This window comes from Puntigrus tetrazona, chromosome 21, assembly GCF_018831695.1.
Source record: "Puntigrus tetrazona isolate hp1 chromosome 21, ASM1883169v1, whole genome shotgun sequence".
Lineage (NCBI taxonomy): Eukaryota > Metazoa > Chordata > Actinopteri > Cypriniformes > Cyprinidae > Puntigrus > Puntigrus tetrazona.
In genome coordinates this window covers 18,854,506-18,879,190 of record NC_056719.1, presented here as the reverse complement: position 1 = coordinate 18,879,190, position 24,685 = coordinate 18,854,506, and the positions used below count along the sequence as shown (strand labels likewise).

At 41.1% G+C, this 24,685-nt stretch overlaps 4 protein-coding genes across 6 annotated transcripts in view; 2 read left to right on the top strand and 2 right to left on the bottom strand.

Moving 5' to 3' along the window:
* LOC122326397 (GTP-binding protein SAR1b-like) overlaps positions 1-24,685 on the top strand; it is a 167,116-nt gene that overhangs the window by 39,285 nt on the left and 103,146 nt on the right. The gene's annotated exons all lie outside the window — the stretch shown is intronic.
* On the top strand, positions 1,687-5,827 carry LOC122326420 (pituitary homeobox 1-like). Of its 2 annotated transcripts, none has more exons than XM_043221286.1 (3): positions 1,687-2,518; positions 3,115-3,312; positions 4,297-5,827. In XM_043221286.1, exons 1-3 carry the CDS (start codon positions 2,507-2,509, stop codon positions 4,831-4,833), a joined length of 747 nt encoding a protein of 248 aa, XP_043077221.1. In that variant the 5' UTR covers positions 1,687-2,506; the 3' UTR covers positions 4,834-5,827. The 2 variants fall into 2 exon arrangements, with proteins under 2 accessions (XP_043077221.1, XP_043077220.1); XM_043221285.1 differs by having other exon boundaries at positions 1,688-2,518; positions 3,110-3,312; positions 4,297-5,824.
* Positions 13,185-19,953, bottom strand: LOC122326425 (pterin-4-alpha-carbinolamine dehydratase 2-like). Of its 2 annotated transcripts, XM_043221292.1 has the most exons (4): positions 19,672-19,942; positions 18,768-18,893; positions 13,943-14,023; positions 13,185-13,489 (listed from the first exon to the last, which is right to left on the bottom strand). In XM_043221292.1, the coding sequence occupies exons 1-4, from the start codon at positions 19,774-19,776 to the stop codon at positions 13,394-13,396; spliced, it is 408 nt and encodes a 135-aa protein (XP_043077227.1). In that variant the 5' UTR covers positions 19,777-19,942; the 3' UTR covers positions 13,185-13,393. The 2 variants fall into 2 exon arrangements, with proteins under 2 accessions (XP_043077227.1, XP_043077228.1); XM_043221293.1 differs by lacking the exon at positions 13,943-14,023 and having other exon boundaries at positions 19,672-19,953.
* Positions 20,748-23,833, bottom strand: LOC122326421 (thioredoxin domain-containing protein 15-like). The gene is given in 7 exon segments (XM_043221287.1): positions 20,748-21,283; positions 22,394-22,524; positions 22,603-22,658; positions 22,661-22,692; positions 22,695-22,767; positions 23,361-23,587; positions 23,658-23,833. Coding segments are annotated over 7 exon segments (795 nt in total). The 5' UTR covers positions 23,737-23,833; the 3' UTR covers positions 20,748-21,086.

Genomic DNA, 24,685 nt, shown 5'->3' with positions numbered 1-24,685 from the left:
ACCCAAATAAAAAGCTGGTATGATACAGTGTTATAGCAAGTGACCACACACACACACACACACACACACACACACACACACACACACACACACACTGAAGCCTCGTGTGAGCGCGCGCGCGTGACGTCACGCGCCGGGGACGTGACGTCACGCGCCCGATAGAGCCCGCGCCGCTCGTCTTCAGCCTCAGAGACACACGAGCGAGGAGCGACGAGCTTTTAAAGCACGGACAGTATTTAACACTCGAGAAAGGACGCGAGCAGCCTTTCAGAGGAAGTCACGTGAGTCGCTTTTAAAGCCTGTTTCAGAAGATTCTACCTGTAGCTTCACCTGGAGACCGGATGTCGAGCAGATCATTTGATCAAGACATCACGGGGTCACACTGTCTTTCGTGTTAAACCTCACGAGGTTTCTTTCTGATCTAGCTCTGTTAAATTCACGCGTGTTTTCATATCGCTGTAAATAAATACTTATTACTCCGTTGTCATGCGTCTCTAATAATAATAATAATAATAATAATAATAATAATAATAATAATAATAATTACAGCTTTGTGGAGAAATAAATGTAAGCTGTTATTAGTATTAATTTTGTAGGAGCCTGTAATTATTTCTAACAAAGTAAAAAAATGATAAGAGGCCTCAGCTCCTCACATCAAGAATAATTCACACACTTCTTTAAAACCTTCTACACGAGTTCTGTTCATAGAAATAAATGTATTTAGATTGATTCGGTTATTCAGTTCTATTTAGGACTAGAATAAAACCACTTCATTGGTATTGATTTTATTATTAGTTATTTTTTCGGGGCACGGGTTTCCTTGAAATATTTACATTACTATTATTATTATTACTATTATTATTATTATTACTATTACTATTATTATTATTGTATTGTGATTATCGATGTATTATTATTATTATTATTATTATTATTATGTATTGTTTTTCGGATGTCCGTGTGTTTTAGGTTATAAATATTTCAGACCTGTCTGTATTTGAGGATTAATTTAAACCTTCATTAAGAGAGAATTAATTACGTGCTTTAATGTTTTTCATGTCTTTATTTTGCTGTAGTTTGTAATTCAGGGATGCTGTGCAGAAAAGAAATGAATCAGAAAATTATATCTAAAATATATAACAATCTATCTAAAATAAGTAAAGTATTAGCTCGTCATCCCGAGGCGATGTTTCTCAGGATCAAACAGAAAACAAAGAGTGAAACTATTATTTTATTTTTACATCATGCCGTTTTCATCGCATTTCTACAATAATTCTGAAGATGAAAGCATGGTTTCTGTCGCATTTATGAACACGGTTCATCTCTGACTAACAAACAAACCTCCAGGTCTCTGTCGATGGTGCTGTTTTATTATATTTATTATATTTACTGGGAAGAATATTTAAATGTATATATGTATAGTTTACTGATGAAAGAGATGAAAACAGAATGAAAGTAAGATCTGCTCCGTTCAAGAAAAAGCGCGCAGATATTTCTGTTAAATGTTTGGAAAGAAAAGACATCAGATCCGTAAAATATAATAACGATGATGATGATGATGATGATGATGATGATGATGATGATGATGATGATGATGATGTATTCATGAACATCAGGTCAGAAGATGAGGCGAAAGGGAAGTGTTTTCTATAAATACGGCCATGATGTTTTTTTAAAGCCACGACAATAAAAACATAAAGCTTCGGATTCTTTGTTTCTAAAATAAAAATACGTTATATTTTTATATTTGTATATATTTATATATTTTTTAATACGAAAAGTGCGGGATTAATTGTGTGATTAATATCTGAGTCTGAGTCTGTCTTAAACACATAGAAAGGTCGTTGTTTCTCTTCATCCAGCAGCAGACACTGAGCCGAAGAACCCGGATCAGAACCTCACACAATAAACTTATTTATTTTTATTACATGAAAAATTCTATTTCTCATTGTTAGACATTTTACGTTATGTTTCCAAACAGCAGCTTCAGCCGAAAGTGCTCTGTTTTAGTAAAAGGTGTTCAGAGGAGGCTCAGGGAGAAGAACCACCTCCACCTTCTTCTTCTTCTTCTTCTTCTTCATTTAATTACGAGCTTAATCTTCATTAGAAGCAGTTCTGCGCGCGTCTGAGAAAACGAATTGTTTTTTTTGTTTCTCTGACTCTCACAGAAACTCGACTGAAGGTTGTTGAAGGAAAGCTCGAGGAAGAAGAGCCTGTGGGAGGGACTGAGAGAGAGAGAGAGAGAGAGACACAGAGAGAGAGACTGCTGCACCTCCGCTCTCTTCAGGAACAGATCGAGTCTGAACGACGATATCGTGAGAGACCGCCGGCTTCTTTAGAGAAGAAGAGCCTGATCAGAAGAGACTCCAGCGCTGGGAGAGCTCCTGGGACACGCATGATTGTTCTAAAGCTGGAATGAATCTGGACATGGCCTCATCTTTTCATCTGCCGAGGAGCAGCAGCACCAGAGAAACACTGGAGAACTCGAGCAGCGACTCCTCAGACAATGAGACAGCAGGTAAACACTGCCTTCATACGAGAACACACACCACATTAAACTGTGTGTGTGTGTGTGTGTGTATATATACCTATACCTATATGCATACATGCGCGCACACACACACAGATATATATATATATATATATATATATATATATATATATATATATATACAATGCAAGCCTATTTGTCTAAAAGCATGTCATGCGTGCAGTATTTTTTGTAAATATGATGTCTTTATTCGTTTAGCTGTTTTTTCGGCCTGATTTTGTAGAGCTCGTCTCAGTCTGAAAGCTTGCTGCTTTGCAAAAACATTCAGGTTTAGTGTGTATTATTAACTCGTTTGGTGCTTTCTAAAGCGAACATTTCGAGCGCTGGATAAAGCCCATGTTTTGATCCCACAGTCCTCTCTAAACTTAGACCTGAACGCGCGTTTATCAGCTTTACATGAAAGAGTTCCAGACTAGGCCTGAGCTCCTTCCACGGGACAGGCCTTTAACATCTCGGGTGTTTAGGTGCAGAGAGGCGTATTTTAATGAGACGTGTTTGAAGAGCCCGTGTGTATGGATCGGGATTGAGCACATATCACCTCGAAACTATTCTCCCCAGAAAAGGAGAGGTCTGTGGAGCAGAGAAGCGACGACGGAAACGCCGACGAGTCCAAGAAAAAGAAACAAAGACGACAGAGGACTCACTTCACGAGCCAGCAGCTTCAGGAGCTCGAGGCGACCTTCCAGAGGAACCGCTACCCGGACATGAGCACCAGAGAGGAGATCGCCGTCTGGACCAACCTCACCGAGGCCCGCGTCCGGGTACGAGAACCCCGAGAACACTCACTCACTTCAGATTACTGGCTGCTAGTTAACCGCTCGGGAGCGAGGTTAGGGTTTAGGTAGTCACGTGTAAGCTCTTCTGGTTATAATAGTAAGTAAGTAACGCGTGCGACTAGTACGCTTTAAAATAAAGTGCTCTTATAAGGTTTCAGCTACAGAATGACCTTCGATGCGTTTTTAGGAAGATCGTGTTCTTACTTTCTGGGGAACATTTACAGGATGATGCGGATCAACCGGCCAGATGCACGACGTTTTATCATTTCTAAAAAAAAAAAAGGGTTGAATTTTTTTATATTTGTTCGTATCCTGTAATTAACATTTTTAATTAGACTCAGGATTGTTTTTTTTAAGTTTGAAAATCTCCGCCGCAATTTTGAGAAATATTTTCTTTCAAGCCAAACGTTTAAACGCGTTCAAAAACATTCAAAAAACACTCTGTTTCTCATGAATTAAACGTTCGCTGAAGGACTGTCTTTACCGTGAATTAAATCCATAGACAGATGCATGCATTGCGCGTCTTGATTCGTTCTCAAACCCGGAATGGAGATTTATTATTCTTATAAAAGCTGGATAAATCTGCATCTCATTGATGAATGCTTTGTTATGACAGGACACAGGACTACTTGAAAAAACGGGAAGATTCGGAGAATCAAATGCGCATTACTAATCGAAAGAACAAAATAATTCTAACATCTTCATGATCTTAATATTCTAATATTTTTGGCGCTAAAAGAAGAATGTTATTTTCGAGCCAAACAATGGCCGCCTTTATTGTAGCCGCTTATGAAAAAATATCTATTTGCGTTTATTTCTAAACATCTATTTCTATACGCGACGAGCTGATTGTAATCTCTTTGTGAATATGAAATATTTTGCAGCAAAACTGCTACAGAAATAATCCGCGTCTGTCTACTAGTCCCCGGTTTGTAGATGTCGAGTGAACAGCGCGTGTTTTTGTCGTAGGTCTGGTTCAAGAACCGAAGGGCGAAGTGGAGAAAGAGGGAGCGGAACCAGCAGATGGACCTGTGCAAGAACAGCTACCTTCCTCAGTTCAGCGGCCTGATGCAGCCCTACGAGGACGTGTACCCCGCCTACACCTACAACAACTGGACCAACAAGGGCCTGGCCCCGGCCCCGCTGTCCACCAAGAACTTCACCTTCTTCAACTCCATGAGTCCCCTCACGTCCCAGTCCGTGTTCTCGGCCCCGACCTCCATCTCCTCCATGAGTATGGCGTCCGGGATGGGTCACTCGGCCGTGCCGGGCATGCCGACCGCCGGCCTGAACAACATCGGTAACCTGAACGGAATCGGGAGCTCGGCGATCAACCCGGCGATGAGCTCGTCGACGTGTCCCTACGGGCCCCCCGGGTCCCCTTACAGCGTCTACAGGGACACTTGCAACTCCTTAAGACTGAAGTCCAAGCAGCACCCGTCTTTTGGATATAGCGCCCTGCAGAGCCCCGGGTCGAGTCTAAACGCGTGTCAGTACAACAGCTGACGAATTAAACCGGAGCCCCGGAGAAACGACAGCCGTGCTGGATTCGGTGCGACCGGCATTTGTTTGTGGAATATGCGGATCGTCTGCGTTTCCCTAAACCTGCACAGCGATTTCAATCCATTACTTGGATTCCAACGTTTTGAAGACAACTTAAACTCATACATTGTACATAAATATAAACGTGGAGCGAGAGTCGGCGGCGACGCGGCGCGGGAAGGGCGCTCTGTCGGAGCGCGGCGTGTCGTGTCGTGTCGTGTCGCGTGATTCGGGTCGTGTTCGTGCGTCGCGTTCTCTTGTATTCAGTGTCGCGGAGCTTCTCGTCCCTTCTTTCCTTGTGTCCATAGATTTAACGCATGCTTACTTCGAGTGAAAAACGTGTTTTGTAAAAACAAAAATATATGAATGTGTAGACTAAATAACAAAGCTATAACTTTATGTTGTACCCCTGTTGATTGAACTTGTGCTTGTTTCTGATCATGTTTGAATAAACCTCGAAAGAAAGAATTCCTAAGGACTGGATAAATCGGCGCGGGCTGAAAAAAAAACAAACTCGTTTCTAGTTTACACGAGCAGCAAGACGTCTTTCGATCATATCCGACGGGTTTCTTCCCTGTTCGTCGAGATTCATTTCAATGCTTGCTTTTTCTCTTTCCATAAATTTCACTTGACATCGACGTGTGTCTAAACGCGCCCTCAATCCTTCCGTTCTTAACGTTTCTTCGTTATAAACGATCCCCAAAGCACGCAATTACACCCAAATACACCTTTAGGATAAAAGACAGAAAAGCAAACTTTAAAATCTCTCTCTTATCACATGAAGTGTCTGTTTTATCTGCACGGGTGTGATCCCGAAGAGAAGGCTGAGGTTTTTCATCCGTTCCTCTGATAAAAACGCCTTTGGTTTCCTGGAAGGTCGTGAGAGAGAGAGAGAGCCGTGGACTAAGAGACCGAGTCAAACACATCCCCGAAGAGAACACGACACGGCCCGCGAGAAATAACGCGTTGAGTCCGAGCTGAGCCCGACTCGTTCCGCGCACACACACACACACACACACACACACACACACACACACACACACACACACACACACACACACACACACACACACACACACGCGCGCCTTGAGGAGAAACGACATTTAAAAAAAAAGCACTTCGAGTTTCAGATAACGACAAAAAATTATTATTCGGTTAATTCTGTTAATTCTAGTCAGATCGCCGGGGTTTTAATTTCAGATCTGAGTAGAATAGCGCCACGAATTCTACGAATAAAGCACAAAATATACCGACAATGTTAAACGATGTTTTTGTCCTCCTCTGATCGATCAGTGCCTGGTTTTATAATCTCTAATGATAAGAAGACAAAGCGCGTCACTTCAAGAAGTTTAAGGACTAATTCTTCATCGATCTTCATCGCTCTCTTAAGAAACACATGCTTTGCTTCTCCTATCTCCTTCAGCTAAAGCTACGACCGAAAGAGCAGAACATTAATTAGATCTATTGTTTTATTTCAGAGGGCAGTGTGTTCAGAATAAACCAGAGCTGGATTCAGGAGACGTGCAGATCGTTTAATTCAAGCATATCTAGACCAACAAGAACAGAGAGACACTTACAGACTGCATACAATACACTGACTTTACAGCCGCGTATTATAATATATATACATATCTATAATATTAAAACAAAACCATCTGAATTATTAGTTTTATCGGGTAACAGCGCAACATTTAATTATTGGCGCATTTATTTTTTTAAATTGAATAACGCTGAATCGGGCTCATCCGGGTCACAATGAAGATAATATCATTCAGATCAGGTCAAACAGTTTTTACTTCACTTCATACTCTCTGAAACTCGGTTCATATTATTAAATCATTAGACTATTATTACTCGGAGAACTCTTTTTTTTCTTTGGTTGTCTCTATTTCTCTCTCAGTCGGTTCTGGTATTACAATGAAAAGACAACATTTTCCCTGAAATCGCACTTAACTTTGAAATGATTTGTGTGTTTAATCATAATCCATCGGTGTAAACATCAAAAGAGTTCGTATGTTATAAAGTACGTTGCACTTTGTAATGCGAGTAATATTGTGTAATAATTCTGTCACGACAAACACAAAGGTTGTTCGGCAAAGAAAGATAAAACAGAAGAACTATAACATCGACTGAAGAGACATGAAGCGAAAAAACACGGAATACTTCACGAGAACATCAGAGATTAATAATAACCCGAAAGATCAGAAGTTCAGAGAGAAAGAGCACATACATCCAGGGACTAAAAAAGGCAGCTGAAGTCTGAAACGAAATAAAAAAAAGCGCGCATCAGTTAAAGCAAAAATAAAAGAAACAAAAAAGAGCGAATTTAAGCGAGGCTTCCGATCAGCCCCAAAACATCAAATAGAGAAGAATAAAGACTTTTATAGAGTCCCACACCTCGAGTCCACGGGAATCATTAACCTTCTGCTCAGATCTTCTCTCTTCATTCAGAGACGCTTCTTCTCTTCTGCAGGCGGCCAAAGAATCTACGAAGATTGTTCAGACTTCATTACACTTTTTCTTTTTTAGGGGAAAAAACTGAATTTGGAGAAGGAGAACATCGGATGAAATTCCGTTCCGGGCTTTTAACTGGATCTACAGTAAATATAAAATATTATATAGAGATTAAAATAAAGACGGCGTTCTTGCGAGCGTTTGTAAGAAATGAGAAATAAAACTAATAAAAACAATTGTATTAGCCAAATAAAAACAATACAAATAAATAAATACTTTTTTTGGTTACACTTTATTTTTAGGTGTACTCGTTACAGTGTAATTATAAATTCTAGCACTGAGTGATATTAATAAGATGCATTTACTATAGGCTTAAATTTAGGTTACTGCATGTAATTAGTTTCTAATAAAGGTTCTGCTAAGACCACACGAATAAAACATGTTGAACAAAGACACTTTAAAACAAAGCGCACACTGCAGTTAAATTAGTTTGTGTGATTAACATTGGTAGGTAAATATTTACAAAAATAACGTGAAGGAGTTCCTTGTTTAAAACACATATGTTGATAATATTTACAAATATGAATCACTGAAATGAATATTATAAAACTGATTGATTTTTGCCACAGTAGTCGATGATGAACAATTAAATTGAGACCCAGATAGGAGACGCACTACAAGACGATTCAGATCAAATAAAAACTAAAGAACACATGCTTCAGTAAAGGACTGAACGGAGGAACAACTTTAATCCAGCGGGCTTTAGGGATGCATTTAGTTCAGGGAAACTCTCCGAAACGAAATCAGGTCGTTTTAATCCTGTATGAGTTTCTTTCATCTGAACACAAAATAAGTCATGCTGAATCTAAGCAAACAGTTGATGGCAGTATTTTTCCATGCTGTGTTAGTGATTGTTTGGTTGCACACATTCTTCAGAATCTCAACAGAAGCCTCTGCAGAAAAAGGTCAAAGGTTCTGACATCAAACTCCAGAAAAGTTACTGCTCTACCTCCATATCTGAGGTCTCTGTGCCGCTTGCCCGAACTTCATTCCATTGAACTCTATTGCTAATGAAACTTGCTTTTGAGAAACGCAGCCCTGGCTGTCAGTGGAAGCGATGACTTCCTTAGTTACAGCGTTTACTAGCAGGTTAACCGGACCGGAATAAGACGACAGGATCCACTGGATCAACATTACACATCAGCTAAAATAAGGAAATAAGGAAATAAAGGCTATATGCTAGAATAATCAAAACAAAGGAGACAACTTCAAACCCGGAAGTGCAACTCTATCATCTGACTGTTTACACTCACAGGTACTCATATTCTTTAACATTTAATAGATTAACACGAAACCATACAGTATATAATACCATAATATCATATTCACTTCGGCTGCAAGCACAACAAACGAACAGCTCCTCGTCCTCCCGCCATAACCATACCATTGCTGGAATTATGACAGATGAGGACTAAGAACACTGAAAAAAGTCCTTCGGGTCTTTTGAGAGGTATGGGTGGTGTCTGTTGGTCCAGGGCTCAGGTGGACGGACCGAGACACAACGGTTTATCTGTATGTGTGTTTTTAACCACAGTATCTCCTACGAGAGCTGGTCATAGCACCAATGCGCCAGCTAACATCTAGTGCCACGTGGAGTTAAGTAAACAGCTTTTAAATTCATGTATGTCTTTATTAAACAAATAGGGGTATTGAAAGAAAGGACTTGGGGAACGGCAGAGCAGGCAAACCATCTGCAGAAGACAGCTGGGATCACACTTTGGCCCCTCTAACAATATTTGAGAAAGAAGATAATATTTCACAGTGAATCCGTAGGGCTGAAGGGACTGAAACTGTAATTTGTGGATTGGAGTCTTTCATGCATTCCAGTCACTGTAGTTGATGGTCTGTCTCTAGCACAAAGGGTCTCCCCAGAAGGTAGAAATGGAGGGAATCCAGGGCCCATGTTCTGGCCAAACCCTTCTTCTAGAGTATCACGTCTCTCAGGGAAATCCGGCTCAGGAATGCCAGCGATATGCAATCCCCTTCTACAGAGTTTCCTGCAGTAGCACAGCCCCAGATCTGACTCCGGAGGACCTGTCTGCAGGAAGAATGGCTGCTGGAAGAGTCTCCAAAATCAAAGTGCTCCGTCCTTCTGGGGACCAGCATGATGAAACCACACCACTCACTGATGCACGTTTTAATGACGCCTATGGAGCGCGTAATGTTCAGCTCATCTGTTATCATATTTATCAGATGTTCTGGGTTACGACGGCTCGTTTGGTGGGATGGGGCTACCTCAGCACTCGATTGGTAAATCCAGGTTTCTTCTAAGACGGCTCAACTGCTCTGTCTGGTCTCCTCGAGGTTGCTCCAGATGGGAAAGATCCAGCTCTTGTTGTGTGCAGCCCGTTTGGAAGGGCTGTCCTGTTGATTCAAACTCATTACCGATGGCACAAACAGTTGGCTCGGCCCCATGGTGGACTTCTTTCAGCAAGTTAATATAGCAATGAGATCTTGGAGGTGATGCTGCCAGCCTTTCACAACACTTTCTAGGGTCTATGCCAACAAAACAACTTGTTTTCAGAACTTGGCCCTAGGAATCCCTCCCAGGCACTCATACCAAGTTTTTCCTGGGCCAGTAATGTAATTTATTCCAGATGGTTCCTTACTTGGATTACATATTGGACCACACTGCATGTACCATCCTTGGGACCCACTAGGTAAGGAGATCAGAAGCAACAACTAGGTAAAGCAGGAGTGGGCCACTTAGGCTCTTGAGGGCCGAGGCTCTACAGAGTTTAGCTGCAACCCTGACTGTACAGGCAAATGTTCATATAGGTTTCTAGGAATCCTGACAGTGATCAGCTTGCTCCGGTATGATGAGAACCACACCTAAAATCTGCAAGAAAGTGGATCTCGAGCTGCCCATCTCTGAGGTCACGGTAACCACTGGTTAGACATTTGTGCAGCATGCTATTCAGAGTTTGGTAGAAACATTCATCCAATCCATCAGTCTGGAGATGGTAAGGTGTGGTTGTAAAGCAAAATAAGAGCAGACATTTAATACTAGTTTCTAAGACTTTATTTTCTCCAAAGCCAGTAGACAGTGCAGTGTGCCAAAATTGAAAGACGTTTAAAAACACCTATAGATGGAGCACCAGATTACAGTACACCCACCTATTGAGTCAATTAGGTTGTGTTTAACAATCAAAGTTTTCCTTAAGGTCAAAAAAAGTTTTGGCTGGATTTCATTCAACATTGAGTTTGTGCAAATATGTCCATTATTCAATTTCACTTTGAGTACAGTGGTGCTGAATTTCTCTGGTTTCTACAATCTGCCTGGCATATTGGTGGATCCCTAAATTCCTTGGAAATAGTTTTGAAACCGTTTCCAGTCTGGTAAATATCAGCGTTTCTTCATGATGTCTCTTGACCGAGGCACGGCAGACCCTCGGTGACCTGTGCAGTGCTCCCTGTAAATACATGGACACTCCGGGGATGAAGCCAGTATGTTATCTGAGGACCTGAACCACAGAGGCACAGCTTATTTATCACACAGGCGGTCAAAGAGAGACACCAGAGTGGTTAGGATTGAAACTTAACCCATAAAATTAATTTAAATGGAAGGACACGATGTAGACCTTGTTATCTTGATTCACAGATATTTGACCGCTCTGGCTTGTCGCCAAACACCACAACATTTGACTTGCAGCAGCGGACCAGAAACACTATTCTTACAAGCAATGCCAGATTATAATCAATCAATCAATCAATCAATCAATCAATCAATCACTTTTGTTTAGAAAGTGCTTTTAACAATAGTGATTGTGTCAAAGCATAGTAATGTATAATGACAAGATTATTATTAAAATATTACAAAAGGATTACAGTGTAAAAGAATATTACTGTGTAGGCTACATTCATATAAAAATGTAATGATGGACATTCACTGTGTGTATCAGATTTAGCCTGGCGCACGAGCAGATCGAATCCTCGCTTTTTAGCCAACAAATTATGGCATGTATACAGCGAGCCGCCATGATGTGAACACAACCTGCTCTTAAATGAATGGGAGATGAGACTCTGATGGGTTTATTGCACACGCACATTACTTATTAAGAGAACAGGATAACCCATTCTGAGCTTTAAAATAGCAAAAGTGGATTTGGACACGTCCTAAGTGCACCTGCGCCATGCATGTTAGACTTTGCGTTGAGATTATTAAAATAGGCTGTCTTTGCATTTAATAATTAAAGTGAAGCAAGTCAGAGGCGACAGCGGCAAGGAACCAAACCCTTGGGAGAAACCAGGCTCAGACTACAGTTCCAAAGAATGTCTTCTACTGCTAACTCAACCTAGATCTGTTTTTCCACAACGTTCGATGGTTCAGTAAAGAGCGAGTTAATTTACGTTTGGTAACGCAACAAAGCAACTTCATGCAGACGCAGTGTACAACTACTAATGGGAGCACTGAAAGTGATCGGGCAGCTGCTAGAAACCAGCAGCTCAGTGAGCCACGATCTCCAGCAACTAAAGCAGCTTTTCAGAGGGGAAATCATCATAGATGACGGTGACTATAATAACAGCCAACCAGTGGAAAACATATTTTGCGATGTACACAGTCATGGTGTTTGTGAAGTCATTTCCTGGTTACAAACTAAAAAAAAGAAGTCATCACTATAAGTGTGGAAATCACTTACGATACTCACTGTACTGAGAGAATCAATATCAAATAAAAATATTAAAACCAATTGTTGTACCAAATTCTTAAAATGAACGCACAAAACTATAACACTTGTCATAATTAATTTTTTAAGCAAGTGGACCATAAGAGACTCTTACGGTCTTAACAGTAGATGTGGAAGACTGCATTTGCATCTGTTCCTCACGCAAAGCAAACACATGCAAAGCAGATATTCAGATTACAGCACACAAATAAAACCGTTTTTATGATAATTTTATGGTGCATTTGGTGTGTATTTTATGGTCATTTTTAAAGCCAAAGCACTTTCATAAAATCTTTGCACAGCAAACAAAATAATCATTGCATGATAATTATTGGCGTAACTGTTGCAGACATTTTTATAATTTCATAATTCTCTGATGCAGTCTTGTTTAAAATCATGTTAACTTTGAATCGAGAATAAAATGCTGTAATTATGAATGAAAACAGCATTTATTATGCATTATTCTTTTATTCCATCATTTGCTTAATTATCAATGCTAAGATGTCCCCATCTGATAAGAAATAATTTTGGAATTTAAAAAAACTGTAAAAATCACATCTATATAATAGGAAGACAACTTTACTGCAGGTTAAAGGAAGCATACTGTACGCTCTTCCTAAGAAATGATAAGAGCGTGATCTTGTGTAGTCCTGCTAGACGTGCTACACAACCGACCGAAAGGAAAACGTCTAGAAGTTTCCTGCCGAGATTTCAGAGTGCTCTGTGGTTTTAGGATAAGCTTTCATTAAAATCAAACGCATTCAGTTTGGTAGACGCACCAATACAAAATGATTTACTGCATAAATATGTTTTAAAAATATAAAATATATGAATTTTCAAAAAGTTAATAGGACATACTCAGGGTCTAGATCTGGGGTCACCCAGTTGGGTCCCTGAGGGCCGGTGTCCAGCCGTAATCAAACACACCTGAAGCAGCTAACCAAGCTCTTTCTAGTTGGGTTTTTCCAGGCAAGTTGCAGCTATACTTCCTATCGTTTATATAGGTTTAGTCTGAATCCATACGGAGAGATATTTACTGCATATACCAATTATCAGACATTCATTACTGTCTTGAGTTTTCACTATGAGAAATTAGTTATGTAATTTTTTATATTTAAAAATACACACAAATGATTTCAAATTGAATCAGATATTTAATGAACATGACATGGATCTACTAGCCAACATCTGATTGATATGCACTTAACAAAATCATACAGATTCTAATAAGAAAGATTATTTAAAACAGACACGGGTGTGTGAATTAACAAATTATATATTTCCCTTTTTTGGGAATGCAACACAAAATATTTGACGTATTGATGAATACACATTCTCAGCCTCTACAGGGACAGAGCCACCTTATCAATGAATTTGGCCAATCGAACGTCCTTCTTCGACAGTCCTCCACAGTCATGTGTCGATAAAGTAATCTGGACCTGAAAGACAGTCAGAATCAGAACATCAGGCCCTGGCAGATCACTAGGGGTGTTCCTCAGGGCTCTGTTTGGGGGCCTCTACTCTTTATTACTCATGTTGACGGTATCTCTCCCAGCCCAAGCTGGTCCTTTCATGAAGACGTCCACCTACCTCACAGTACGCCGATTTACCAAACCACTACTGCTTATTTCACAAAGAAAATTTCCACTACAGATCGTCAGGATTGTTTTACCAGCACTCACTCCACTTTTCTCACTCGAGCTGACATGAAATGTGAGCTAGTGCACTACGTAGTGCGATTGTTTGTCGTGCAGACGCACCGCTTTCAAAGGCCTGATGCGTGTGGCCTCTCATGTACTTTAAACACGGGCTATTCATGTTAAACATTCGGAAAAACATTATAAACTGCTGCTCAACAGTGAGAAATATGTGGCTGGGTTTGAAGTTATTACCTTGTTATAAACATTGAACCACTCCGGATGATGGTTCATCTTCTCTGCTTGTAGAGCCACTCGACACATGAAGCCGAACGCCTGAGGAAAAGAAAACAGACGCAGCGCTGGAAGATTTGAACTCATTTAACTCAACTAGCACTCGGTTTAAGCACCGCTTTCACTCTAGACACGTTCTCCTCGACTATTAGCTGATCGACGCAAAATAGCGCAGAACCAAAAATGACTGTGTTTTTATTTCAATGAAATGAATGAACTATTATACTTTGGTAATGTGATTTTTAATTAACATTTTGTATTTTAGGGGTATATTTTCCCGGGACTGAAGCGTTTATGTCGTACCTGTTATAAATGTTTGAGCACAGACCTGAAAATGTAATTTACAACATGAACTGTCATAAATCTTGAGCGAGCACAACCTTAAGTTCGTCTCTTTTAAAGAAGACACTTGTCAGATTTTTGCTATTGTGAAAAAAGAGAGAAAGGAAAAAATTGAAGCTAAAAAATATATAGATGTTATAGTCCTTAGGTTTGTTTAAGTTATTGTTATGAAAATGCACAAAAAATGCACTACTTTCAAATTTTAGATGAAAAAAAGGTTTTACTTCATGAATACCTTTAAAAGGGTGTATGCATTATATATTTTCATTAATAAATATAACGAAAGTTAAAAAGTTTATCATGTGTTTTTAATGCATTATACTTTCTGATGATTAAACATAATACTTGCGTATCAGAACAATTCTTCATGAGAGCATATGGTATAATTAATGCATTAAAACTACTTTTATGAGTTACTTAAAAGGACTATTTTCCAAAGCATTTTTTACTCCGAAACTGCTTGAAAATCAAGTGTTGTTCCACATCTGACGTCTCGAAAGCAACGGGCTCACAATGAGGTTTTCTTCGGGCACGGGACCAAACGTTTCCACTAAGTGAAATACGCTTGCCATTCATTTCCATTGTGATCATTTTTGACGCACGTTTCTTTCAGGACCATTTAACCTTTTCAAGTCACGTCCGTGATCCTGTGTGTGTGTTCACAAAGAGAATGCCAAAACCTCTACCGTGCTTCGCGCCGTTCCGACAAAGTAATAAATAAACGCTCCTCGTCAAAATTGAATTAGAAACAGCAGAGGGTTAAAAAGCTGCATATTAACTGTGAAGCCAGTCCCTGAGAATACATTATTTTTAATAATATGCAATAACACACCGGGACATTGTGAACAGCTTTGGCAAACAGAGACAGGGATGCAGAGTCCAGCGCAGCAATGGTTTCAGTTTAGAAATCTCCACATAGGAAGTCTTAATCTAAATAGCGTGAGTGCGTGAGCTCAGATGTTTAGCCGAGCAAAGATTGGAGGATGACTGAGTTACTGCGTCCTCCAATCAGAGGTTATTCCAGCGGGTCAGATCTCACTCCAGCTAAACCGCCTGCGAAAAAAAAAAAAAAAAAAAAAAAAAACGCACTGGCTATTTCAGAGCAATTTCCCAATGCAATCTCAATTAAGCCTTTAAATACTTCCTTTGCTAATTAAGTCAACTGAACCGCCATTGTACACAAGCCTTCGCAGACAAATCTGTGGGCTTGGCCAAACGCTCTGATAATGAAACAGGAGTAGTTTAAAAAAAAAGAGGAGGAGGAAATTACGAGTGTCGTATATTGTAAGTAATTTGGGGGAACACATGATGTAACACAATTGGCTGTTTTATCAAACCGGCTATCAAGCAAACCGTCCTGTTATCCATTTAAAGTGATTGACAAAATCCTGCAACTCGACTCCTTTGGCAATTTAAGAGCGCGGTCTGCTTTTGCTCAGCTTTCATTAGGAATATTGGCAATTATTCAATAGCAGGGCATGTTAACGATCGCCAAAACATTTCCTTTTTGACGTTTGGTTTCTGGCAGGCAAGAAAATAACAAGTTAGTGTGTGACAACAAAATAAGCTTTGATTACGGAGTCGGTCCGGTTCGATCTGACTCGGGAACGCGCTTCAAACCGAGCTCTGAATCACAAACCCGTGCGTATAAATAGCACGCCAAATAAAAAGGAAAAGTCGTAGTATAGATACGAAGACTTGATGTTACGTGATGGGTAGGATTATTGTTGTGGGTCGCATGCACGCGTTTTGTTATTTTATTTTGAGGTTTATTATATGCGTTTTCACGAGACCGAGCTGAGACAAGCACAAACTTGTGTTGCTCAATATTAAACAGCGGTCTAATGGGCCCTAGAGAGGTCAAGGACGAGGTTCTGGGCTCTTTTGTTTGCTCTGTATTGTGCAGCGACGCCTCGCTCTGTCAGGAGCAGGTAATTAGTCTTGACATGTTACAGGCCCTCATCTCCAATAATCAGAACCACCGCCGCACGTTTCCCCTCACGCCACTTTAGGGGCATTTTCTGTTATTACGGCATGATTGTCATAAAGCACTGGATGAGCCCATGTGGACGTCGTCGGGGTGGCATTCCCTGCCGCGCTTCCAGACACATTACAGATTAGCGGCCTAAACACACACAGATCGGGCTACGCAGCGTCAGATGCTTCAGAGCATAGATGAGTGTGATTAGGGCTCCTCTCAGGGGCCCCGGCTCCCCTGATGCCAACAGCTGCCAATCAGCTAGATATAATGCTCTCCTAAATGTGCAGCCTTTCCTCTGAATGTCGGCAGTGACATGCATCATAGTTTGACCATTTAAATCAATGGCTCTCTGTTGGACTTTACTGCGGTCACCAAAATCATATGAAAGTCAAAAGGGTTTGTCGTCTCTTAAAAAAAACACTGACGCATCTATTGATTTTGAGCAGAACTCGGATGCTCTGAGACAACTATTGTTCTTCAAATAAAACAAGACAAAAACGAGGAAAAACACTGTTCTGTTTTGGGGTTTTCTGCAGCGCCATGACTCCATGAATTCAAGACTTTCTGCTTTTAGGCCTTAATTTGTTACTTTTTAAGACCCACAGAAATCCTGAACGTCTAAAGTCCAGGACGATGAAGGACAAAACGAGTATGAAATACACTTAAAAGAGAGAAAGAATGGAAAAACCTGAGACAAACAACGTGAACAAAAGACAGCGAAACAGAGACTGATGGGATAGTTAGTGGTTTTCTGAGGCACATGAAACATTTTAACCAATCTGATTGTTTGTGAAAGAAATCATTTTGATCAAAACTTCAACTGCTGCCAAGAACAGCTCTGCTGTGACTCAAGATAATACAGACTGACACGAGAGAGAGAGAGAGAGAGAGAGAGAGAGAGAGAGAGAGACAGAGAGAGAGAGAGAGAGAGAGAGAGAGAGAGAGAGAGAGAGAGAGAGAGAGAGAGAGAGAGAGAGAGAGAGAGAGAGAGAGAGAGAGAGAGAGAGAGAGAGAGAGAGAGAGAGAGAGAGAGAGAGAGAGAGAGAGAGAGAGAGAGAGAGAGAGAGAGAGAGAGAGAGAGAGAGAGAGAGAGAGAGAGAGAGAGAGAGAGAGAGAGAGAGAGAGAGAGAGAGAGAGAGAGAGAGAGAGAGAGAGAGAGAGAGAGAGAGAGAGAGAGAGAGAGAGAGAGAGAGAGAGAGAGAGAGAGAGAGAGAGAGAGAGAGAGAGAGAGAGAGAGAGAGAGAGAGAGAGAGAGAGAGAGAGAGAGAGAGAGAGAGAGAGAGAGAGAGAGAGAGAGAGAGAGAGAGAGAGAGAGAGAGAGAGAGAGAGAGAGAGAGAGAGAGAGAGAGAGAGAGAGAGAGAGAGAGAGAGAGAGAGAGAGAGAGAGAGAGAGAGAGAGAGAGAGAGAGAGAGAGAGAGAGAGAGAGAGAGAGAGAGAGAGAGAGAGAGAGAGAGAGAGAGAGAGAGAGAGAGAGAGAGAGAGACAGAGAGAGAGACAGAGAGAGAGAGAGAGAGAGAGAGAGACAGAGAGACAGAGAGAGAGAGAGAGAGAGAGAGAGAGAGAGAGAGAGAGAGAGAGAGAGAGAGAGAGAGAGAGAGAGAGAGAGAGAGAGAGAGAGAGAGAGAGAGAGAGAGAGAGAGAGAGAGAGAGAGAGAGAGAGAGAGAGAGAGAGAGAGAGAGAGAGAGAGAGAGAGAGAGAGAGAGAGAGAGAGAGAGAGAGAGAGAGAGAGAGAGAGAGAGAGAGAGAGAGAGAGAGAGAGAGAGAGAGAGAGAGAGAGAGAGAGAGAGAGAGAGAGAGAGAGAGAGAGAGAGAGAGAGAGAGAGAGAGAGAGAGAGAGAGAGAGAGAGAGAGAGAGAGAGAGAGAGAGAGAGAGAGAGAGAGAGAGAGAGAGAGAGAGAGAGAGAGAGAGAGAGAGAGAGAGAGAGAGAGAGAGAGAGAGAGAGAGAGAGAGAGACCGCTTCTACAGAAATATGTCTTTTTTTAAGATTGCTAATAATCAGAAATGTTTCTCGAGCAGGAAGTCAGTATATTATTCTGATTTCTGAAGGTCATGTGACTCTGAAGACTGGAGGAATGATGCTGAAATAAATCACACTTTAACACACATTCACAGAGAAAACCGCTGTTTTTTATCAAATAAACGCAGCCTCGGTGAGCAGAAGAAAATGTATAGAAGTATTGTTTTTTGTCTTTTCTATCAAAGCACACGCTCCTCAACAAGGGCTTGAGAAAAGCGCTCCAGTAAAAGTGCTTGGTTTACACCTGCATCTAATAAAGAGTGAGAGGGATTCGAGGCGGTTCTGTAAAAGTCATTTGGAGCCCAATGAACCTGAACAGCAGCTCAAGCTCTGGATCCAGGAGAAGAAGAGCAGACAGCGACATCTACAGACGCTTCTGAGTCCAGTCACTGTTGTTCACACAGAGCTGGTAACCCTGAGGAGTTAAACAGGAAGCTGCTCACCTGGTTGAAGGTTTTGAAGTGCAGCTCCTTGTAGAGAGCGTCTCGGTCCTCGACCTCCACCCATCCAGTGGCCCTGAGCTCCAGGAGAAGCTGCTCTCGCTCGGAGGAGGACAGCCAGTCTGCGGCCTGGACACAACATACCATCATCATCATCATCATCATCATCTCATAAATCAGCCTCCTACACAGCACTGTCACTGCAATAATCTATACACATTGCAATAAACTACCTGTGTAGTAATATATATACACACATATACATATATATATATATATATATATATATATATATATATATATATATATATATATATATATACATATACATATACACACACACACACACACACACACACACACACACACACATAAGGCAGCAGCACTATCGTTTATAACAGATGTATTGCGCCACCTGACGATGAACAGGGTTATAAACCAGTCAAAGAGAGAAAAAAACTATTCACCGCAGTTTTAATTAGCATATTATAATCTTTTACAGGTCGCAATAACGCAGAGTAAATAAAAACCAAAAAATAAAATAAAGCAACAAAATCATCATCAGCGCAGCAGGAAGCGAAGAACCTTCAAAAGAAAACAGTTCTGTCTCTTTAAATGCGGTTTCGCGCGCGTCCTCTAGATGGCGCGGTTTGCTGACTGGTTCTTTCGGGACGCGACTTATGTCTCAAACTCCACATGTATTTTACTCCATCAAACCCACAAACACGCCTTGCCTCTCTTTCTGGGAAAGACAGGTTTTATTTCTCTGATTAGCTGCTAAATGCTAGATCGTGTTAGCGTCCAAGGACGCCGCTGATTGGTCGAGCAGCTGTCGACGTCACACTCACGCACAGCCGCGAAAGAAAGCGTTCTCAAATCTCGGTCGAAAAAGAGAATAAAATCTTACCATTTTCCCCGCGCCGCCGTCAGCAGACTGATAAGAGCGGGTTAGTTTAGTGAAAGCGCTCGGCCATCGGCGGCCAGAGGTCAGAGTAAACATTAACCAGCTCATAGCCACTGCAGGGCTGCCCCAGGCGCGCCTGATCACAATTACACAGCCTGCACCCTACGGAGGCCCCTTATAATCCAGCTCCGATTACAAAGGGACCGTAATTTTTTCTTTAAAGTTCTAAAAATGTTACCGTTTTAGTGCCCTTCCTGCAGATAGAGGCTGTGGAGTGTGCACGTGTTTACTTAGTACATGTGGTCACGTGACCAGAGCCGTTTACTTGTTTGTACCGTCAGATGATGATGATGACTGCACGTTGACATAAAGATATGACGAAGATTTTAAGGTGTCTAGTATTTAAATGTGAATTCACAATTACTGAGTTTTGTTGAGTGGACACAGAATGAATAAAGCAGTTGAATGTCACAGTACTGACCGGATGGATGACGCAGTGCATGCAGGGATACATATACATCCAACGGCAGCTGCATCATAAAACCATTGAGTAACTGTTCAAATAACTCTGTTAAGTGTCTGTTGTAATGAGAACACAAATACAACAATCTGATGAGATCTGTGTCTCTGGAGCACAGCCGTCATCAAAATGATTTTTCTTTTAATCATTAGGATATTAAGCAGATGTTCCTTAAAGATATTTTGTACATTTGCAATCGTAAATATATCTAAACTTAATTTTTGATTAGTAATATGCATAGCTAAGAGCTTCTTTATCCTTGGACCCTCATTCCAGATTTTCCTAACAGTATTTTGAGCAATTATTGTCCTTTTTATTAATCTTTCAGATAATGATGTCTGGTCTGTGGTCTTTTACTGAAGAGTGGCTGAGATTTATAAACCTCTTCACGGCTGCAGAAACACGTTAACCCAGAACATTATCACTTTTCACAAAAAAGGAGTTTGTAAAGGTCTCTTCATGTCTGGGATTAAACGCTGAACCAGATGCTGTGTGTCTTCATTAAGGTCTCCTTCTGCAGCACCTAAATACTATACGCGGAAAAAATATATTAAAAGTCTTTATATTAACTTACTTTTTATTAATGCAGTACAGGTAGCATCCATTTACAAAAAAATGTAGCTCGTTATGAAATAGAGTCGTTTAGCACTGGCTCTTTTAATGACCTGCTGTCAGTGCAAAGGATTGTGGGGGATCCATTACTTCCTTCCAAGTACATTAAGATCACACGACCTCCCTGTGCTTTCATTCTGAGCCGTGTTTATGTACGTCAGGCACGAGTTTTGCATTTGAATTGGTCTTTTGCTGTTTTAAACCAAGTCCAGTAAAAGCTGACAGAAGAACAGAAGTGAACGAGCAGATTCTTCACAGTGGTTCATTTCCTGCGTGAGATCTGAGTCTAGTCCTGATGCTCGTGGTCTTGTCCTGGAATGAGCCAGCGGATGCTGTCTGAGCAGAGGATGGCGTAGAGCGTGAAGCCGGATATAAACAGCACCGAGAACACGAAGAGCCAGTCGATGCCTCTGACGGGAAGCGCGGGAAGAGGTCCGGAGCGGTCTTCCTCCAGAACAGACGGATCCGGACCGGCTTCAAAGCCTAGAGGACGGAGGGAAGCATGGAATACATCACTTCACCACAGAAACACTGCCACATTTCATCCTGTGCGTTACCATGGAAAAGACACACTAACATCTCTCAGCGGTCTCCTCCCCTTTAGTGGGTGGAGTCAAGTGTCGTATTACAACATCAATAACGTTTTAGAATCTAGACAAAAAGCCTATCACCAGAAACGTCTCAAGATTCCATAGTTAGTGATTATTTAGTGATATAGAGAAATCTAGACATTTGTGTCACAAAAATGCATAAAAAAAAAAATCGATGTAGTTTGGATGACACCCGGTGGATGTTTGAGGTATAAAGACATAAATAAAGTCTCACAGGAAGCCCCGTATTTTTATATCAAATTTGGAACATTACAATCTAAATACGTTGCATTATATCAATTTCAAATTCGAATATATTTTTGATATAATATATATATATACATATACATACATATACATATACATATATATATATATATATATATAATATAAACAGTACTTTTTTTTTACAGTTAACATCTTAAGACAAATCGAAAAAAATTTATTTTTAATGTCTTTGATGATGTTTAGCATTAAAGGTAATGTAACTGAAAAAATATATACATTTCATCCATAAGTTATGCTATGTACTTGGTTGAGGACATCGGGCCTCAATTTATAAAAAAAGACATGTATAAAGATATTTGTTTAAAGATTATCCTCAGAATCATATACCATTTTTCTTTCTTAAAAACGTGTGTGAAATGACCATCAACAGGTTTTCTCTTTATATACAATGTATCTATAAACGACATTTAATTTGCATATTAATGTGTGTTTTTCAGCAACGGGTAATGTAATAATTTTATATAGTAATATATAATATTTCATAGAATACTGAAAATTTAAATATAAATGAAATTTAAATGTATATTTCATTTAAACATAAATGAATATATTAATTAAAATTTTCTGGTTTCTCCTGCATTTCCTCTCTGTCTGTCTCTTTAAGATGAATCACTTTATGTATCCTTTGGATAAAAGACTAAATGTGAATGAAGTTAGGTCCGTGGTCAAGGACGGGTTGCTCCTGAATGATGATGATGATGATGATGGTCCACACCTGTCTGGTTTGTGATGAAGGAGCTGAGCGTCTCCAGCGTCCGCTCGGTCTGGTTGAACCTGGCCATGGGCTTGGCTCCCTGAAACAGCAGGATGTTGGGGACGGCCACGGTGCCGAAGCGTGTGGAGAGACTGAAGAGAAACACAGACGTGATGAAGACAGAAACATCTCAGCGGCCCACGCCACCAAGGAGAGCGTCACGGACCCACCTGCTGTGCTGGGACGCGTCCAGAGCCAGGAAGTGCATGCTGGGAAAGACTCGCGGCGCAGGGCGTTGAAGTGAGGGGCGAGGTTCGCGAGAACTGACACCACGTGGTGTAGAAGAGAACCAAGGAGCACTCGGAGCTGTTAGCATTCAGGAGCTCCATCAGGTCCTGCCGAGATCAGGTGCCAAAGTTATTCTGAACGGTCTTTAAAGAGCCACGCCCCCACACATCAACATCCAATCAACCACAGAGGCACAGAACTAAGCCCCGCCCCCACGTGTTGTATTACAATACAGAAGAGTCTCCTTCAAGAAAATACATCTCTTCCATCTTCACTTGATCCTCTAACTCTAATTCTATTTATCTAAGCGTCCTCTATTCTTGTGATTTTTTTAAATAAAGAGCATTTAACACTAACTTGCTTTACTCCATCTATTTGCTTCTTATTTACTTTATTATTAGGCTAATATTTACACTTCACTGTTCCTCTGTTGATTTGAATTCTTGTCCTTATCTGTAACTGTCTCTTAAATGTGTAAATGTAAAGATTAACTAGAGAGTCAAAGTAAAGCAGTTACACGCACTATAGTGTTTATAAAGCAACACACAGACTAAATCTGATAATAATAAGCATTTAGTATAAGAAACACTTCTGCTCACCAAAGAAAACACAATAAAAAGAGCGTGAAATATCACTATACTTTAGTTCAGTGTTTAATGTATTTTGAGACCCGTGGCTCAGGAGAGCAGAAGAGATCCACCTGAGAGGAGTTGAGTATCTGCACCGAGAAGAGCTCGACGCCGCTGATGTTCCGCTGATCGCAGCTCACTTTGAAGGTCTTGGTCTCGGTGAGGTTGTGGCTCGGGGTTTCTCCGGACAGCGGCGCTTCCGGCTCGGGCTCGGGCTCGCAGCGGCCCTCGGAGCACGCTTCTCCCGCCAGCTGCTCCAGCTGCTCCGGGTCCGACGGGCCGGTGACGTCCAGCGCATCTGGAACACAGAGACCGTGAGGCCGCCGGCGGACGTGTCGGTGTTTCGGGTGTCGTGTTTATAACCTCACCTCCGTCTGACAGACGCACGAGTCCGGCGATAATCAGCCAGATCGCCACCCCGAGGAGCCGGTCCGGTGCTGAGGCCATTCCAGAGACTTCAGACCCGGCGCATGATTCGTGAGGACGTCGATGTTGATGTTTTCTTTCAATGGACTCAAGAGGTAAAGGCTTCCGGTTCCGGCGCAGCTACGGCGAGCGAGCGGGGTCACGCAAACAGCTCGATTTCAACAACGCTTTATCGGCAATACATCGAAACAAGTCGACTAATAATTTCTGTCTATAATAAAGTTTTTTATTTACGCCGGGGTACGGTTTTGTGCTGAAATCTGAGCACTAACTCAATTTAAACACAAACCGCTGTGATTGGTCCAGCCAGAGATGCTTTCTGTTACTTTTCTCTGCGCTTCTGCGGATGGACCAATCAGCGGTTTGTGTTTAACCGCATAACGAATTAAATTGAGTAAAGTGAAGAGTTATTATAGTCTGAGCCGTTTGGACGCGCTGCACTCCACCCATTAATTAACACTTCTTTATGTAATGTAAAATAAATCATCTTGGAGAGGTGAGGTGATCTAACTCAGACCACTTCTCTTCTTTTCACATCATGTGTTGATGACACTCAACCTTTCCTCTCCTTCCATCCTGATCTGACGAGAACATCTCCGCTTGTGGATCAGTCCTTTCTTACTGGATGAAGAACCATCACCTTCAACCCAACACTGCCAGGAAGTGCTTGTGGTTCCATCAAACCCAGCCTGATTTCACCATCCAGTCACATCAACCACAACTCCTTCAGAAACAGCTGACCTTCTCTAAACACATGAATAAAACTGACTGATCGGCGCGGGGTTAAAAGTGTCTGCTTTGATGTCAAGATCAAAACCTTAAATCAACATTAAAAAGCAAAACTGAAATCAAGGGGATATATTTCTTTGTGAAATATGGGCTATTCTTGTTTTCTTATATGCAGGCCTGCTGTTGTTCACATTGTACTCTTTAAAACGTTTAAAGCAAAATAAAAACAAGGTTATTGGCA

What these genes read in the sequence shown, in the direction of transcription:
- LOC122326425 (XM_043221292.1), bottom strand. Translation starts at nt 19,776, where the DNA reads ATGAGCTGGTTAATGTTTACTCTGACCTCTGGCCGCCGATGGCCGAGC. An exon ending in ACGGCGGCGCGGGGAAAATG is followed by an intron (nt 18,894 to 19,671) that starts GTAAGATTTTAT and finishes TGTTGTGTCCAG; the next exon opens with GCCGCAGACTGGCTGTCCTC. An exon ending in GGTTCAATGTTTATAACAAG is followed by an intron (nt 13,490 to 13,942) that starts GTAATAACTTCA and finishes ACTGTCTTTCAG; the next exon opens with GTCCAGATTACTTTATCGAC.
- LOC122326420 (XM_043221285.1), top strand. Translation starts at nt 2,416, where the DNA reads ATGAATCTGGACATGGCCTCATCTTTTCATCTGCCGAGGAGCAGCAGC. An exon ending in CTCAGACAATGAGACAGCAG is followed by an intron (nt 2,519 to 3,109) that starts GTAAACACTGCC and finishes TATTCTCCCCAG; the next exon opens with AAAAGGAGAGGTCTGTGGAG. An exon ending in TCACCGAGGCCCGCGTCCGG is followed by an intron (nt 3,313 to 4,296) that starts GTACGAGAACCC and finishes TTTTTGTCGTAG; the next exon opens with GTCTGGTTCAAGAACCGAAG.